A 17,804-nucleotide genomic window follows, 5' to 3' on the forward strand; every position below is an offset into this window, starting at 1 on the left:
CAACACCCCCACCCCACTCCCCCTCCAGTTCTAATGTTTAATTTGCTTGGCAGTGAAATGGCTAGTATGGGTCTATCTGGATTGCTTTCACCAAGCATTGGGAATTTATCTCACCTTAGAACAATGTAAGTGCATTCTTAGTCCTTTGCAATTTTTGTAGGATGTTCTGAAAGTATTTGTTGCTTATTACTAAAACATTCTGGGAATTTTATCAGACAAATTTGTGTTACTATTATGACTTTTGGTTGAACATATTTGTATTAGAGTTGTAACAAAATTGCCCCCTTTGCTAGCTTCATCAATTCTTTTATTGTTGTGACAAGGTTCTTTGGTTGGACATATATTGTAGGTTATTGCAGAATAACCAGATATCTGGTCCCATCCCTGCCGAGATTGGAAAACTCCCAGAATTGCAGACCCTTGACCTGTCTGGTAATCTGTTTGATGGTGAAATTCCCGGCTCTTTGGGTTCCCTGACCCGTTTAAGTTACTTGTGAGTGAGTTTGGAATCTCGAATTTTCTTCGGTACTTTGATAATTATAGTGATGACCAAATCTTGAAAACTTTCTAATCCCCTGGCAATGGCAACTTTTCAGGAGGCTTAACAGAAACAGATTGTCGGGGCGCATTCCTAAACCCGTGGCAAATCTTTCAGGTCTTTCATTCTTGTATGTCTTCCATCCCATATGAGATGCGTGTTCTTATACAAGGCAGAAACGAGAGCCTTATATATGCAAATGTGTTTGTGTAGGGATTTGTCGTTCAATAACCTGAGTGGCCCTACTCCAAACATTTTGGCCAAAGGCTATAGGTGAGTTGTGCAAAATAATAATTGACGTTTCATGACCCGACCTTATCATAGTTATGCTTCCATAGCTGTTCAGCTATTGTTAAAATCTAAGATTGGGCCAAGGTCACTCGACTGTGAAATTGTGCTGTAATACACATGAGCCAAATCACACTAAAAGACTGAATCCAATCAGTTAACTAGTCTAAGTCATGACCATATAAACCCATATGTTTCTTAGTTTTCAAGGTGCGACTCTTAACAAGCATGAAGTATTTAATGGACTACTTTCATTCAGAGGGCATATGTTTTGTTAAATAAATCATGCTGTCTTGTTTTTCTACACTAAGGGAATATGCTTTGTTATAGTATTGCAGGAAACAGATTTCTTTGCACTTCATCGTCTACTCAATCTTGTATGGGTGTTGCAAAACCAGTAAATGGTACTGTGTATATGCAATACTTGCTGAAATTAGTGTACTTTATAAAATTTGGACCTAGTGAATAACACGTTTGGTTTTGCAGATACGATTTCCACAAAGAAAGTTAGCAACCATCACAGACGAATCATCTCTGCTATCATAGGGGTCAGTTGCACGTTTGTAGTTTCTGTAATGCTACTCGTTTTATGGGTGGATTGGCACAGGTCTCGTCGTCTCCTATTCACATCTTATGGTACCTCTGAATGAACAGACGATTTTTTCTTTCCTTACCAAAAGCATTCCCAATAATGCACTCAACTGAGACTGATAATTTTTTTTAATGTTTCAGTGAAACAAGATTATGAATTTGCTATTGGCCACCTGAAGAGGTTTTCTTTCCGGGAGTTACAAAATGCGACGAGAAACTTCAGCTCTAAAAACATTCTAGGACAGGGTGGATTTGGGGTTGTCTACAAAGGGTATCTTCCGAATGGGACGGTGGTGGCTGTCAAAAGACTGAAAGATCCAAATTTCACTGGAGAAGTGCAGTTTCAAACTGAGGTTGAGATGATAGGCTTGGCTGTGCACCGGAACCTTCTGCGCCTATATGGATTCTGTATGACACCCGAAGAGAGGTTGCTTATTTACCCCTTCATGCCAAATGGAAGCGTAGCTGATCGCCTTCGAGGTTTAATTTGTGCAAAAAGTTGTCTCTGATTATTTCTTTCAAGTTTTCTGAATTTATAGTAGAAGCATGAAAAACAGACAATTTATCTGTTCACTTTCATTAACAGACATCGGTCGAGATAAACCGTCTTTAGATTGGAACAAACGGATGCGTGTTGCTCTTGGAGCTGCAAGGGGGCTTCTATATCTGCACGAACAATGCAGTCCTCGAATAATTCACAGGGATGTCAAGGCTGCTAATATTCTACTAGATGAGAGCTTTGAGGCGGTTGTTGGGGACTTCGGGCTTGCTAAGCTCTTGGACTGCAGAGAGTCTCATGTCACGACTGCTGTCCGAGGCACCATAGGACATATTGCACCCGAGTACCTGTCGACTGGACAGTCTTCTGAAAAATCCGACGTGTTTGGGTTTGGGATTCTACTCTTGGAACTCATTACGGGGCTAAAGGCGCTAAACGCGGGTAATGCTCAGCTTCAGAAAGGCACAATCCTTGACTGGGTAAGTTCACTTCACCCCTACTTACTTGATTTTGGCCCTATTTCGTAAATAACTGTTAGCTGATGCTGTTATCAAGTTCTGAAAGATTGAAGCCTTCGGGCTATTAATGGTCCATTCGATTTCACAGGTGAGAAGCTTATACGACGAGAAGAGGCTGGAAGTGATTGTCGACAAGGATCTGAAGGGATGCTTTAACACGGAGGAGCTAGAGAAAACGGTGGATGTTGCCCTCGAGTGTACACAACCGAACCCGAACCAGCGTCCTAAGATGTCTCAAGTGTCGCGAATCCTTGAAGGCATCGCGGGGCAGATGGCTCCCCCCGTTGTGGATGATTCACAGGGCGGAGGAAGCAACGCTGCCGCCTCTGAAACAAGAGCTTTTAGTTTTTCGCGAAATTTCAGCAGTGTTGAGGAATCATCATTCATCATTGAGGCAATAGAGCTTTCAGGGCCTAGATAACACACACTCTCTCTCTCTTCTGGTGCTTAGCCTCTGCAGATAAGGCATTGCATTTGTTGATGAACACTAACTTTGGTCTTTGGGTAGGCTTTTGCTTGTAAGCTTCTCTGCACATCAACATAGTCTGCACATAGAATATGTGGTTAGTACTGTTAATTTTATTATGGAGCAACCATACATAATATTTGTATTCAGATTAATTTCTCATTGGGCAGTATTTTTTTTTTATTTTTGTAAAATAATGAAACCAATATATTTTAATAAAGTAAAAATATATATAAAGTAAAAAAAATATATTTACAGTTCATACAAAAATTAATGTTCAAACATACAAATGTCAAATTGAAATTTCAACCAAACATATTGAAGAGAAAAGACCAAAATGATTTTAATTGGGAGGAGTAAAAGATGTCATTTATTTAAAATAATAAGGATAAAAAGATGGAAAAAAAAAGTTAAGAAGTTACTAGCTTATTTTTTAAAAGCTACTTAAAGTAACTTTTCAAATTAAATTCTTATTTTGAGCTACTAGTTTATTTTGAAAACATTACCAAACATAACTAGCTTCTAAAAAAAAATCTTTCGAAACACAGCCTATGTTATTGGTGTTCTTATCCTGTAAAATATTGAGCCAATTTGTTTTGATTCAATTCATTTCCAATTTTAAGGGGATTTTTAGCGTCATTTTGAGTGGTTAAATAATACCAATAAGAAAAAGGGATAAGGGTCAAATAGACCCTTAAACTATACTCAAATATGCAATTAGGCCCTTGAACTTAAAAAAACTCCAATTAGGCCCTCAAACTTGTTATTTTGGAGCAAATAGACCATTTAACCTAATTGTGACCTATAATTGCAGGTTAAAAGGAATTCTGGCCAACTCCGACGATCCTCCGGCAAAATTCCTGCCAACAAAACAAAACCATCAACCACCGGCGATCGTGCGTTGAGCAAACTATGTTTTTTTTTTCTTCTCTTGACAAAAACTTTCACTTGCAGAAAAAAAAAAGATTTCCTCAAAATCTTCCTCTCCCATTAGCTAAAAACCCATGTTTAGTTTTTCTGCTCTACAAAAATCCATAGAAGTGCACTGGGAAGCTCTAAATTGCTTATTATTATTTAAGTAATCATAAATTATTTTATGTTATTAAATTTCAACTAGTATTTTCATCCGTGTGTTGCACGGAATTAATTTTGTTATAGTATTTTAAAAATATTTGGATCGATATAGAATTATATAAATTATAACATCAATATTATACCCATCTCACAAATTGAGACGCGTGAGACGATCTCACATAAGTGTTGACAGAATAATTAGACAAAGTGCTAGATTCGACCCGAAGTACATTTGGACTGACCCGCAGTATAGTCAGTTGGTAACGATCAAGAGTTAAGAGGAGGAGCAATTCTTATAATCCAATACCCGCCTCATCAAAGGGCAGTTACGAAAGATGGCGCGTAGCAATTACTGAAGAGTCTTAGCACTTATGGAGGGAGCCGTTGCACTATTCTACAGTATAAAAGCTGAGACCATTAGCAAGTAGGGGGACTCGATTTTCTTACACACTAATACTACTATACTGAAACTGATTACTCATTGTACTACACTATCGTTACTCACTTATCTAATATTACACTGGTAACATTCTTACCATTGGTGCTCTTGTTAAGAGCTGAGATCAAATCTCAGGCAAGCTTTACATACTACAGAACATGAACTTATCAATGGAGATGGCTCGATCAGGATCTAGTAGCTCCCATAGTTCTTGTTACTTGAGCTACAACGGCAACCATGACCGCAGGAAGATCTTTGTAGTCAGATCAAAAACAATCGTGGATGGAAGCCGCGCTCAGGCCCTACCACCGCTTCCTCAAGAGTAGAGGTGGAGTCTTCGCGAAGAGAGAGAATACAAGGCCAAGGTCGCCTCAGCCACAATTCAAGGCCTCGACCGCGCCTCGACCCCGGTATGCTCTTTATCAAATAAAATAAATAAATAAAACGAGGCACCTTACCTGGCCTCGGCACTTGGTTCCTAGGTCTACACCTCGGCACCGTGCCTCGTCACCTCGCCTCGTCACCAAGTAGCAAAGCACACCTCCGAGGCGCAAAGTTGCTAAAAGAACAAAAAAAAATGCAAAAAACTCTTAGTTTTTTATGTACATTTTGCGTATGTGATAATATCTAATGTTTAAATAAGTAGTTCAAAACATATCAATGCAAGCTAGATTATATAGAACAGAGTTCTACTACATGGACTCCTTAAATTTTAAGATTTTTGACTGAAATGTGACAAACTATAAAACAGGAGACAAAAATAGGATAAAAACATTTTTGACAAAAATAGAAAAATCGAGTTTGAGAAATACGTTTAGCATCAGAAAAGCATTTCCCAAACTCGAATTACCTTTAATTTTTTTTCCAAATACGCACATCATATGCATTTGATTTTACTCCATGATGTCACTAGTATAAAATTAAAATATAAAGATGACTTTACACTACAACTTCTTAATGTAGGTGTAGTGAAAAGTAAGGAAAAAAAAAAACGGTGTCAATACCGTAAATAAATACATAAGTCAAAGGTGTAGTAGATTTTTAAAAATAAAAATAATAATTAAAAAAACGTGCCAACTTTCCATGGCACCCTTGGGTGGAAAGTTAAATATTATTTTAATATTTAACTTTCCGCTGCACCAACTCCAAGCAAGTGTCGCCGACAGTTATATATTAAAATAATATATTACTTTCCGCGACACACGCCCCTGAGGGTGCCATGGAAAATCAAAAGAAATAACTCCCCCCTCCCCTCCGCGATCGCGAAACCAGATCTGCACCCTCGAAATCCCAAAAAGAAAAAAAAAAAAAAAAACTCCGATCTGCACCCCAGATTTATTCTTCCTCCAGCAACCCGCCGATTGCCATCCGCTGTTTCTAGTTAACTTAGCGTTCACCCGCCATTGCCTCCTCTCTGTTCAGCCGTCACTGTTGCCTCCCTCTCGCGTTCAACCACAGGCGCCCGCCATTTCCGACCTCCTCTTACGTTCAGCCGTCGTCGCTGCCCTTTCATCTGCCACAACAACGACTACCGACGCCAAAACGTCACCTCCACCTAAGCATTGCCAATTTACCGGTAAGTTTTCTTTATTTATTTCAAATTAGTATTGTACATTTGATTTTTTTTTCGTCAAATGCTTAGTAGGATAATAATAATAATAATAATAATAATAATAATAATAATAATAATAATAATAATAATAATAATATAAAGTAAAAATTACATATGGCGTCCTAAAAAGTACAAACTTGTTGTTAACCTGCTAAAAATTCTAACAGCATGTAGTAAAAAAAAATGATTGAAAAAAAATGAAAATTAAAGACAAATTATGATGATTTTTTTCAGCACCAAGAATATAATAGACTATGGATATGTTTGGCAAATTAAACCTAGCTGAAAATGTAGCTCAAAGCTGAATAGCTACAAGCTAGTAGCTGAAATATAAAGAGATGTCAAGCTAGCTGTTATGTTTAAAAGTGTTTGGTAAAATTAACTTTTTAATAAGCTGATAAATATAAAAAGGCTAAAAATGAAATCTTCATAAAATTTAAATAGTTTTAAATTTAAATAGGTTTGTTTACATATTAAAATATAAATTAATGAAACCAATATATTTTAATAAAATATAGTAAGAACATATATTTGAAAATATATAAAGTAAAAAAAAATATTTACAGTTCATACAAAAATTAATGTTCAAACACACAAATGTCAAATTGAAATTACAACCAAACATATTGAAGAGAAAATGCTAAAATAATTTTAATTAAGATGGGTAAAAGATGTCATTTATTTAAAATAATAAGGATAAAGATGAAAAAAAGTTAAGAAGTTACTTGCTTATTTTTTAAAAGTTACCTAAAATAACTTTTCAAATTAAACTCTTATTTTGATAACATTACAAAGCAGAACTTATAGTTTATTAGTAGCTAAAATAAGCTATAAGCTCCTAAAAAAAATCTTAAAAACAGAGCCTATGTTATTGGTGTTCGTATCCTGTAGAATATTGAGCCAATGTGTTTTGATTCAATTCATTTCCAATTTTAAGGGGATTTTTTACGTCATTTTGAGTGGTTAAATAATACCAATAAGGAAAAAAAAGAAAATTTTGAGTGGTTTATAATGTTATTTTAATATCATTTAAATATATTTATTGACGGATGACTAAAAATGGTTATGCCACAATAATGATAAGACCAGCGAGGATGTTTTGAAAAAAATGCTAAAAGTGAAATGACACATAAATCTAGGAAAAAAAAAGTTGAAGGGATGCAAATTTGTTCTAAAGACCAAATCTTTGAGTTGCAACTTGTGTAGCAGAGTCTTAATATAGAGGAATACTTCCACAAGAAATTCTCAACTTCTTGCAAATGGACCCAAATGGTACAATACCTAAATTTGAATATAAATTATTATAATTGCAATCACATATATGCTACAAATAATACTACATCTAAAACATAATGGACAACTATCTTTATTTTTTCAATTTTCTTTATCTAATAAAATTTATATATGTGACCAGAGTTATACTCTATAGGAGTACATCTATTATTTTCCATATGCTACACACTTCACCTCTAATAAAACATTATCGATGCGTCCATTAGGTGACCATATAACAAAAATTGTTTGTGTCAATGAGGCGAAAGGTAGAGGTTGGGAAATAACTTATGGGTAAATGCATTCTCATTGTATGCTTATTATTGATGGTAATTTATCCCATCATAATTTGATTTTATCTCCGAAAAAATAATGAAAGGCCGCAATAAGAAATCACACCAATAAAATTTATGCCATCATAATTTGCTTTTATCTCCGAAAAATAATGAAAGGCCGCAATAAGAAATCTCACACCAATAAAAAAAAATTACGATGACTTTTTTTGAAAAAAAAAATTGAAAACAAGTTTACCTGATTAAGAAACAATTTTCTTGTAATACATACATTAGTGGCCCATGTCATAAAATACACAAGCTTAGACATGTCAAAGGATATCTTGCTCAAGTCAATAGTAAGAAATTATATCATAACTCTTCAAAACATAGCTTGATAAATATACACAATTTGCAAATCATTTATATTATAGACAAATTATTAAAACACACTTTAATAATTATAAATAGGTATAACAAAACTCAAGATATATTTAGTTCACACCTTCACATCAAGCGAATAAATATATAAAGTAGTAGAGATTCAAAGTATAAAAGAGATAAACTTGATAATTTAATAAATATATAAAGTAGTAGAGATTCAAAGTATAAAAGAGATAAACTTGATAATTTTTGCTCAAATGATCAAGTTGGTCGGACTGTTAACTTGATAACCACAAGGTTACAAGTACGACTTCCACCCCGTAGAAGCAGCGGCCTTACCTGAAAGTACAATGACGTCACCATTTTGACACCTGATCGGCATGTGGAGTGTTACATATTTCACTCGATCTATTCAACTTTGAGATGCGGACAGCCTTCGATCTTCAAATACTCCAGCCTACTTAAGAGGTGATGTGGCACTGTCTTAAGTTTCCAACATCCCTTTAGTAGCAACTCCCTGATGCATGGCATTATTATTATTGTTGCTTCTTCTTTCAAGTCTTCCCACTCCTCCCACTCCTCACAATATGAGAACTTCAATTTCTTCAGCTTTGGAAATGCAACACCACCTACTTCTGTTACTCCCAAAAACTCTCTCCCTACATATCTTAGCTCTTTCATCCACCATATTCGAAGAGTCTCTAGAGAAGGCAGTTTGCCTAATGGAGGCAAAGATGACCAATTTAAGCACTCATCGATTCTAAGGATCCGTAGATTATCAAGCGACAGTAAAATCCAGGAAGGGAGGTGGATTCCTCCGTACCCATTAAGTTCCAAGGTTTGCAGTTCCGGAGGTGGTTTCAGAGCTTCCATCACATCTATTCCCACATCGACTCCCCCACTGAAATCCAATCGCAAGTCTTCAATATGCTTCTTGTTTCTCAATTCTGCTTTCTCTGCTTCCTCCACATCTGCTGCGTTATTCAGATCGCACAAAAAAATTATGGACAGCTCCCCTTTGAGTTGGTTCAGCTTCTCCATGTATCCCAACTTACTTGACTCTTTCCTCACCTTAAACCCACTTAAACTACAAAGCTGAGTTAGCTTTGCGATACCTTGGGGCATCATCTCCAGCCTATTGGTGTCTCTGATGTTAAGGTGTCTCAAGTTTATCAAATTTCCAATCCCTTCAGGTAGTCTAGAAAAATGCTCACAGCTTTTGAGAACTAAAGTTTGCAAGTTCTCCAAAGAACAAATTGTATCGGGCAACGTCTCTACTTTGCTCTCACTTAAATTAATGTATCTTAGCTGACTCAAATTTCCAATCTCATCAGGTAGTCTAGAAAATTGATAACATCTTCCAAGATCTAAAGTTTGCAAGTTCTTCAAAGAACAAATTGTATCGGGCAACGTCTCTACATTGCTCCAACTTAAATTAATGTACCTTAATTGACGCAAATTTCCAATCCCATCAGGCAGTCTAGAAAATTTCCAACATCCTCTAAGATCTAAAGTTTGCAAGTTATATAAAGAACAAACTGCATCTGGTAACTCATTTACAACACTCGCACTTAAATCAATGTACCTTAGATGAAGCAAATTTCCTATCTTCTTTGGGAGTTTTTGCAACTTACAACCATGCAATCTTAATACTCTCACAGATTTCAGACCATTAAACAAATCAAGAGTAAGTTGTGCGGGAGAAAGGTATTCAGCAAAAAAGCTACGAAGTTTTCCAATATCACAAATGGAAGGGAGATTCATATTCCTACCAGTGTCCTGCCATGACTGAAGATGACGTAGATTTTTAAATCCAACCTTATCCTCATGCTGGTCAATATTGTAGCATTCATTTCTAGTAAGAAACTGGGCAAAATCATGCACAATGTCATGCATTTTGCAAAATTTGATAATGTTGGAATCCATGTCATCTTTCTCCAAATCTTGGAAGAAAGAGCGCATTGCTAAACCCCCAAATAACTCCCTGCCTTTTGATTCCGTCGTCACATAACCTTGTGCCATCCAAATTCTGATGAGCATATCTACCTTCATTTTATAATCTTTGGGAAAGACAGCACAGTATGAGAAACATTGCTTCATCTTTGGGGTCAAATCATTGTAGCTTAGATACAAATGAGGGAAGAGTTCTGTTACCACTTCCTCCAACTCCCAAATTTTATTGTCTAAAACATTTTGCCAATCATCTCTAGTGTATTTGAAACGTAGCAGGCTTCCCATGACCTTAACAGCAAGGGGCAGTCCTTTGCACTTTTGAGCAATTTTCTGACCAATATCTTTCAGTTTCTCACAATCCTCTTCGCTTCTCCCAGAAAATGCTATCCTGCAAAGCAACAACCAAGCTTCGGAGTCAGATATTAGATTCAACTTATTCAGATACACACTTCCCATCATTCTAGCAACCCTCTCACTTCTTGAGGTGACCAAGATTCTACTCCCGGGGAGTCCATCCTTGAGAGAGTTCTTCAATGGCTCCCACTTTGCAGACTGCTCTGTCCACACATCATCCATCACAAGAAGGAACCTCTTCCCAGACAAAGTGCTTTTGATCTTTTCCAGTAACAGTTGGAGTTGGGACAGATCCGTGGAGCTTTTAGTGATTGACTCAACAATGGCTTTTGCAATGTTGATCTGGTCAAGGGGGTCGGAAACACAAATCCACACCCTTTCATCCCCAAAATGAGTCTTGATCTGTTCATCCTCAAAGACTAGTTGAGCAAGGGTAGTTTTCCCTATCCCTCCCGTGCCCACTATGGAAATCACAAGGGGCCCATTTCTTGCTCCTTCTCCAGAATTCTCCAGTAACTTGCTTATTAAAGCACTGGCATCGGATTTCCTACCTTGAATCTGTGACGCATCCACATCAAACGCAGTGGTGACTCGCATCAATTCCTGATCAGAGTGTGATGCTGCAGAAGTGTGTGTTATAGATGCAGAATCAAATGTGAACTGACCTTTCTCTTTCGTAATCCGATCAAGTGTTGAATCAAGCTCCTTTATTTTCTTGGCGATGTCTCGATGCATAACAAACCTTTTGAATTTGGAACGCGAAGGCAGGAAAGAGCTGCGACTTGCCTCGGGACTCTCGATCTGTTGTCTCAGACTTCTGGTTCTCCACTCATCCAGAACATCGTCCACTTGGTAGCAGAAGTCTTGGATATTTTCAATCCAGAGCTTGATGCCCTTATCCTTAAAGCTTCTCTTCTCTGCATCATCCAATACCTCCCTGATATTCTCGAGCTTTGATGAGAGGTTTGCGATCTCCTTCTCCACACCCAAAGCTCTTTTTAGCTCCTGGGCTTGGTGCTTCAGGATGTTGATCAGCTGTTCGACAACAGTGGAGATGAGAGCGTCGGCCATGGTTCGTTGACTCTGTAGTTGAAAGGTACTTTGAGAGATGCTAATGTATGGGTGTGCAAATTTTGGTAACTGAAAAATATAGTTGGAATTAAAATATTTTAGTTGGAATAAATGAATAATGTTTAAGAATTTAAATTATTGAGTCAGCGTATATAGCCGAGGCTGATTCTGTGAGTATGGGACCTAAAAAGAAGGAAAGATTTGAATGCTTGATGGGACTACTCTTTGAGTGTTGGACCTAAGTTTTGAATGCTTGATGGGACTACTCACTGTAAGAGCATAGGATCTTTTTCCTCAGTTTTTTTTTCCCAACACGGGCAACATCTACCTCATCCATCATTTACTATTTAACTTAATCTCAAAAATCATTCTTCATATTAATTTTAAGTTTTTTCTCAATTTTATATGCACTGAACGTTTTACTCCACTATATATTACTATTTTTTTATTTATTATCATTATAAAAATTATAATTATAATATTATTTTTTATTATATTTAAATTAAACATATCAACATTAAAATAAATTTAAAATTTTAATTCTAATAATAAGGTATCAAAATTATATATTACATTAGTATTGCATAATTTTTTTTTCAAATTTTATGAATTTTACAACAACATTAAACAGTGTTTCAGAAAAAAACAACATTAAAGAAGAAAAACTTTTTAAAAAATAAAAATAAAAATAGGCTGGCCAGCTTTAAAAAAAATACTACTAAAGATTGATTTCAGAGTGATCGCCCATTGGGGTGACCGTGCGCTTGTGCGCTTTTTTTGTTTTTTTTCTATTAACAAAAACTTTCGCTTGCAAAAGAAAAAAAGATTTCCTCAAAAACTTCCTCTCCCATTAGCTAAAACCCTATGTTTAGTTTTTATACTCTACAAAAATCAATAGAAGTGCACTGATGAGGAAGCTCTAAATTGTTTATTACGTAGTATTATTTAAGTAATCATAAATTATTTTATGTTATTAAATTTTAACTAGTATTTTCATATTTGTGTTGCACGGAATGAATTTTGTTATAGTATTTTAAGAATATTTGGATCGATATATAATTATATAAATTATAACATTAATATGCAAATGATGAAATTGGTTGGATCGATTATGTTTTATAATGTTATTCTTGCTTGAATTCGATCAAATAGTTGTCCAATTACCTATGCTATACACGGATAAATTTTTAATTATATATTTAGATAATAAAATTAAAGATAAAATTATAAAAAAATTATAATATTGAACATGTACAATTATTTGATTATAAGATTAGTACAAAAGTGTCACTCAATTAATTGAATAATGACAAATATTAGTGTGAGACCATCTCATGGGTTTTTTATACGTGAGACAGGTCAGATCTTTGATTAATGAGGTCAAAGATCCAACCGATTACTTAAAGATTTGACCCATTAATAATTATTAAAAAAAAAAAGACTTGTCTCACGGATTGAGACACACGAGATAATCTCACATAAGTATTACCCTTGAATAATATATGACTTGCTTGTCTACAATTATTATCGATATATAATATGATTTATGTAATTATATTAATTACTAAAATATAGAGAAATAATTTAATTGTAATATATATATATATATATATATATATATATATATATATATATATATATATATATATATATAAAACACCTCATTACAACTATCTTCAACAAAAAAAAATAATCTCAGTCTTTTAACCCTAACACCTAATACAATCGAATCAATCATACCCTTATTGTTCAAGCAGTACTTTAGACATTTATTTCATTAAGTAAAACGAAAGGTGCTGAAAAAAGCAAGAGATACGATGAAAAATGAAGAATTATGGTAAGGTAAAAAAATCGTGAGATGTATTATTTATATATTAGTCTCAAAATCAATTAGATACAAATTATATTAGGAAAAAGTACAAAAACGGCTTAATAATTATAGTAAATTAAAGCCAAAAAAATTATTCAATTATTCTTTAATTATAATTATAATAATAGTACACAGAAGAATGGAATGAGAATTACCATAATAATTACAATAAAAAAAGTAGGGAATATATTAATATTTAATTATTAAGTTAAGTATATGCACAAAAAAAACAAGGTAAATATAATTTATTTTATGCCAATAATATTATAACTTAAGGTAAATATAATTTCTTTCAAAAAAAATATTATAACTTAAGTATAAAAATATTTATATAGATTATCATAAAATTATCATAAAAATTACCATAAATAATTATTAATCAATAATATTAATAACAATGATTAACTATTAATTATTAACGCATGTATATTTTATTTTATACTAATATATATATATATATATATATATATATATATATATATATATATATATATATATATATATATATATATATATATATATATATATATATATATATAAAAGATCGCGTGCAGATGCGTACGGGCCGCCCAGGAAAGAATTGAGAACGAATCGCAGCGCGCCACGTGTCCAATATGTAGTTGCACCTAATGTTATAACTAGGTGCACCCAAGTGCATAAATGTTAACAAGGTAAATTACTTGCACTTGTAAGTAAAATAGGTACACAAGTGCAAGTAAAATATATTACAGGTGCAAGTAAATTGTACACTGAGCATCAATAGTAAGTGCACCTACTGTTATAACTAAGTGCACCCAGGTGCATGAATGTTAACAAGGTAAATTACTTGCACTTGTAAGTCAAAATAGGTGCGCAAGTGCAAGTAAAATGTATTGCAGATGCAAGTAAAATGTATTACAGGTGCAAGTGAATTGTACACTGAGCATAAACACTAAGTGCACCTAATGTTATAACCAGGTGCACCTAATGTTATAATTAGGTGCACCTAGGTTGCACACAGGTTCATAAATATTAACAAGTTAAATTACTTGCACCTGTAAGTGAAAATATGTGCGAAAATATGTGCACTTATAAGTGAAACTAGGTGCACTTATAACACAATTACTTGCACCAAAGTTTGAGTTATTTACGAAAATGCCACCGCGTCGTTTTTTTAAATTACATCTGATTCGTTGATCTGGGCACGTGGACAGCTGTGAAGCGTTCTCATTTCCTTATTGGGCGGCAGTTCGCATGGGAGCGCGATATATATATATATATATATATATATATATATATATATATATATATATATATAACCATAAAAATATCATAATAATTACACAGAAGAATGAAATGATAATCTATTTTTGTACTGATAATATTATACCTTAAATATAAAATAAAAATATTAGACAATTATGTTAATATATAATTAATATTTTGATACATTAATTTCAGCTAGGAAATAATTAGGTTAAAAATAATTAATAAGAATATTAGGCATTATTAATGTCATCTAAAATATCAATGTCATAAAAATGAGTTTTAGGAATAATCCAATTTTCAATCTTGGAATCTCTCATCCAGTCTCATAGTTGTTCTCCTTAGCCTACCTCCCACTATAATCATCCCAATGAAAACAATGAAAACAAGCCTAATCTGAGCTTTGACGTGCAATTTATTTCAGTTTGTAGGCCATTTCTGGAAGTCTAATCAAAGATACAAGATCATGTGTGTTTTTTTTTTTTCAGACAGTGATATTATCAATGCACAGAAGAATGAAGACGAAGACCCAGATTATTAATGAAGCTTCAAGCTCCCTTAAGGAACCTAGTTTTCAAATTATGAAACAGTTTGCGATTCAATTTTTCTATAGCATAGCTAGAAAAGTTATTTCTATGTTTGACTGCAATGAATGATTTACCATTTCATTGATCGTTGTTGTAAACGTTTTATGTTTTGATTTAATGAAATAGCAACGTTTACTCTAATAAAAAAAATCATCCCAAAAAATATTGTCATGTAGTTTTGCCCACTGCATCTTCAAATGCCGAGCAGAGAATTCAGCTACCACTTACGACTTGTTTGGTTGGATGTAGTTTGGAGGGAATTGCAATTCAGTGAATTCTCAAACTACAGTGTTTTGTTGGAAGGAATTGTAATTTTACAGAATTGCAATTCCCTCCAAATGATGAATTGCAATTATTGTCTTGTAGCTTTGCCCACTGCATCTTCACATGCCGAGCAGAGAATTCAGCTACCACTTATAATATTTTAGCTTTCAAAGTGGGACAAAGACACGCAAAAAAAAAAAAAATTAAAAAATTAAAAAAAAATAAAAGAAGGTGGGACAAAGGCACCACTAACTTTATCCTTAATTACCTCCACATGGAGGGACCCAACAATTTAATACTGCAATACTATATTCGAAAGATGGGAACAAGAACAACCAACACTTTATTAAATTGACTAGCGGTGGCACGCGCGATGCGCGTAGTATAATGCCCAATAAAGATCGAATAAATACAATGATATTAAAAAATATGTTAAAATTTAAATTCTTTGGTATTTATTTTGTAATTTTTTTTGTTTAAATTTGAATTTAATTAAGAGGTCAAGAGTGTTATTTCAATAGTTATGTACGATATAAATATAAAGAGCTAGTTTATTTTTGTCAAACGGAGATTCATACATACAAGTTTATTGATAATAAATAGAGTTGTAGCATTTATATATACAAGTTTATTAAAATTGTAGTTCATTCTCCTACATCATTGTTAGTGTCCTACTTTGGGTTTTTTTTCGTACAGTTTCTAAAACAAACATAGAAACTTGTGTTTTTGGTTGTTCATATCTCATATTCAAATAAATGTACTAACATGTAATGCTTTTATTTCTTTAAATAAAGTTAGTTGTGTTGCACGAAAGAAAACATAAACAATTTGAAATGAAGACTTATACATGCATTTAAATTCTTGTCCATCTCAATAAAAAAAAAGTTGTGTCAAATTGCATCAATGTATAATAAAAAATATAAAAGTACGAATCGAACATGTACAAAATGATCTCCAAATGATTCGTTTCATTCAGCTTCGATAAATTCCTAAATCACGTGAAAAAGCATTTAACATAGTTTGAGTTTTTGCTTGTAAACAAATTTGCATATTAAACAAACTAAACATAAGTAGTGCTAATAGTCTACCTCGTCTAACAAGTTAATGTCTCCTTCTGGTTCAAGATACCAATTGTTTTGTTTTTTTTATAACCTCAGGACAGTAAAGGCTGACTAATGTTTGATTATTTATTATCTTTGTTACGAAGAAGGGAGCGTATCTGTTTTCCAATTGTTCCCTTTTCACCTCAACCATAAATAACATGCCAAGTCCAACCAATGATTGTATTTCTTTTGGCAGTTGAGGGGTTATGCGCTTATGCTTTGCTCGGAGGTCTGATGCTGTTCTGCCTATCAGTTGGATGCAGTCTTTGTCCACCAATTTCAATTTTGCATTTCCATTGGCATCTTCTACTTGAAGCTTTAAATTGTACTTGTCGATGCCCTTTGTCCAATTTGTCAAACATTTTTTGCACTCATATTCACCAGAAGGAAGGGGAATGAGTCGACTATTACAATCGTTTGCTTGGCAGCACACAGCAAACCAGTTGTAAGAGTTCTCTACTGCAACAATTTTTCCACCAATCCAAAATTCACCAGCCTTACAATTATAAACAAAGTTTTATTAAATTTATATTCATGCTAACACATTAAAAAATATGTTCTAGAGTGCGCTATTTGAATGTAAATATCACGAGATTATGATAAAGTGGTCCTATTTTTCAACCCAATGCAACTTATTTTTCCTTTTTCGTAGATATCTTTAATTGAGACAATATGCATGAGAGCATTGCTTAAGTCCTGTAGTGTCTTTTCATTAGTTGAAGTCATACTTGTGCTTTGAGGCTCTGTAAGCAAGGAAAATAGAAACAAAATTGTTTAAGGCATTTAATTATAAATAAATTCTATTTGTTTGACAATAAAATATGTAGTAACATAATCATTTGCTCAATTGTGTTGATACTACATAATAATGGTCAAGTTTGTGTTACTAAAAGATATTTAAATAAGAAGAAGTAACTCACTTAGGATTGTCAGGTTATAAGAATGAAATTTTATGTTAAAGATAGCTCACCGCTTAATGGATACGTAAAAGTGGGGAAATTCGCAGCATCTAATTCTCTGACAAGTGTTCTCAAAGACAAGTTTAACATGTACTTGTGATTGGTTGTCTTGTGTTTGTGCACATTAGTCGTCACCACAAATTTTTTTATGCGATAAACTCGGCCCTCTTTAAATTTCTTCGCATACTTTCGAACACATTCATTCGGAATATGGATGTTAATAAAGGTGCCCTGTTGTGTAAATGCAGTTAACACCTTTAACAGAATCTATATGCAATAAGAAAAAGTTTAATAAAACACAATGTTACAAGTGAATTACCTCTTCATCGTGGAAGATGTATTGTAAAGAATCAGGTTCAGAGTAATTTGTGTCGACGAGGTACAACATTTGTATGAACTTGACGTGTATCGATTCCGTTGTGTTCGTTGGAGAAATATAACGTAA

At 33.9% G+C, this 17,804-nt stretch overlaps 2 protein-coding genes across 3 annotated transcripts in view; one reads left to right on the forward strand and one right to left on the reverse strand.

Annotated features, from left to right (window-relative positions):
* Positions 1–3,072, forward strand: part of LOC116031791 (probable LRR receptor-like serine/threonine-protein kinase At5g45780) — a 3,845-nt gene extending 773 nt beyond the window's left edge. For both annotated transcript variants that reach the window (XM_031274096.1, XM_031274097.1), the window contains exons 3-11: positions 54–125; positions 350–493; positions 597–668; positions 752–811; positions 1,157–1,230; positions 1,313–1,462; positions 1,559–1,897; positions 2,004–2,395; positions 2,523–3,072. In XM_031274096.1, coding sequence (XP_031129956.1) covers positions 54–125; positions 350–493; positions 597–668; positions 752–811; positions 1,157–1,230; positions 1,313–1,462; positions 1,559–1,897; positions 2,004–2,395; positions 2,523–2,855 — 1,636 coding nt within the window. In that variant the 3' untranslated portion in view covers positions 2,856–3,072. The remainder of the gene's footprint in view (positions 1–53; positions 126–349; positions 494–596; positions 669–751; positions 812–1,156; positions 1,231–1,312; positions 1,463–1,558; positions 1,898–2,003; positions 2,396–2,522) is intronic.
* A 5,047-nt stretch (positions 3,073–8,119) lies between these two features.
* Positions 8,120–11,384, reverse strand: LOC116031790 (disease resistance protein RGA2-like). Its single transcript, XM_031274095.1, has one exon. It carries the CDS (start codon positions 11,329–11,331, stop codon positions 8,362–8,364), a length of 2,970 nt encoding a protein of 989 aa, XP_031129955.1. The 5' UTR covers positions 11,332–11,384; the 3' UTR covers positions 8,120–8,361.
* Positions 11,385–17,804: the final 6,420 nt, after the last annotated feature.

This window comes from Ipomoea triloba, chromosome 10 (assembly GCF_003576645.1).
Source record: "Ipomoea triloba cultivar NCNSP0323 chromosome 10, ASM357664v1".
Taxonomy (NCBI): Eukaryota; Viridiplantae; Streptophyta; class Magnoliopsida; order Solanales; family Convolvulaceae; genus Ipomoea; species Ipomoea triloba.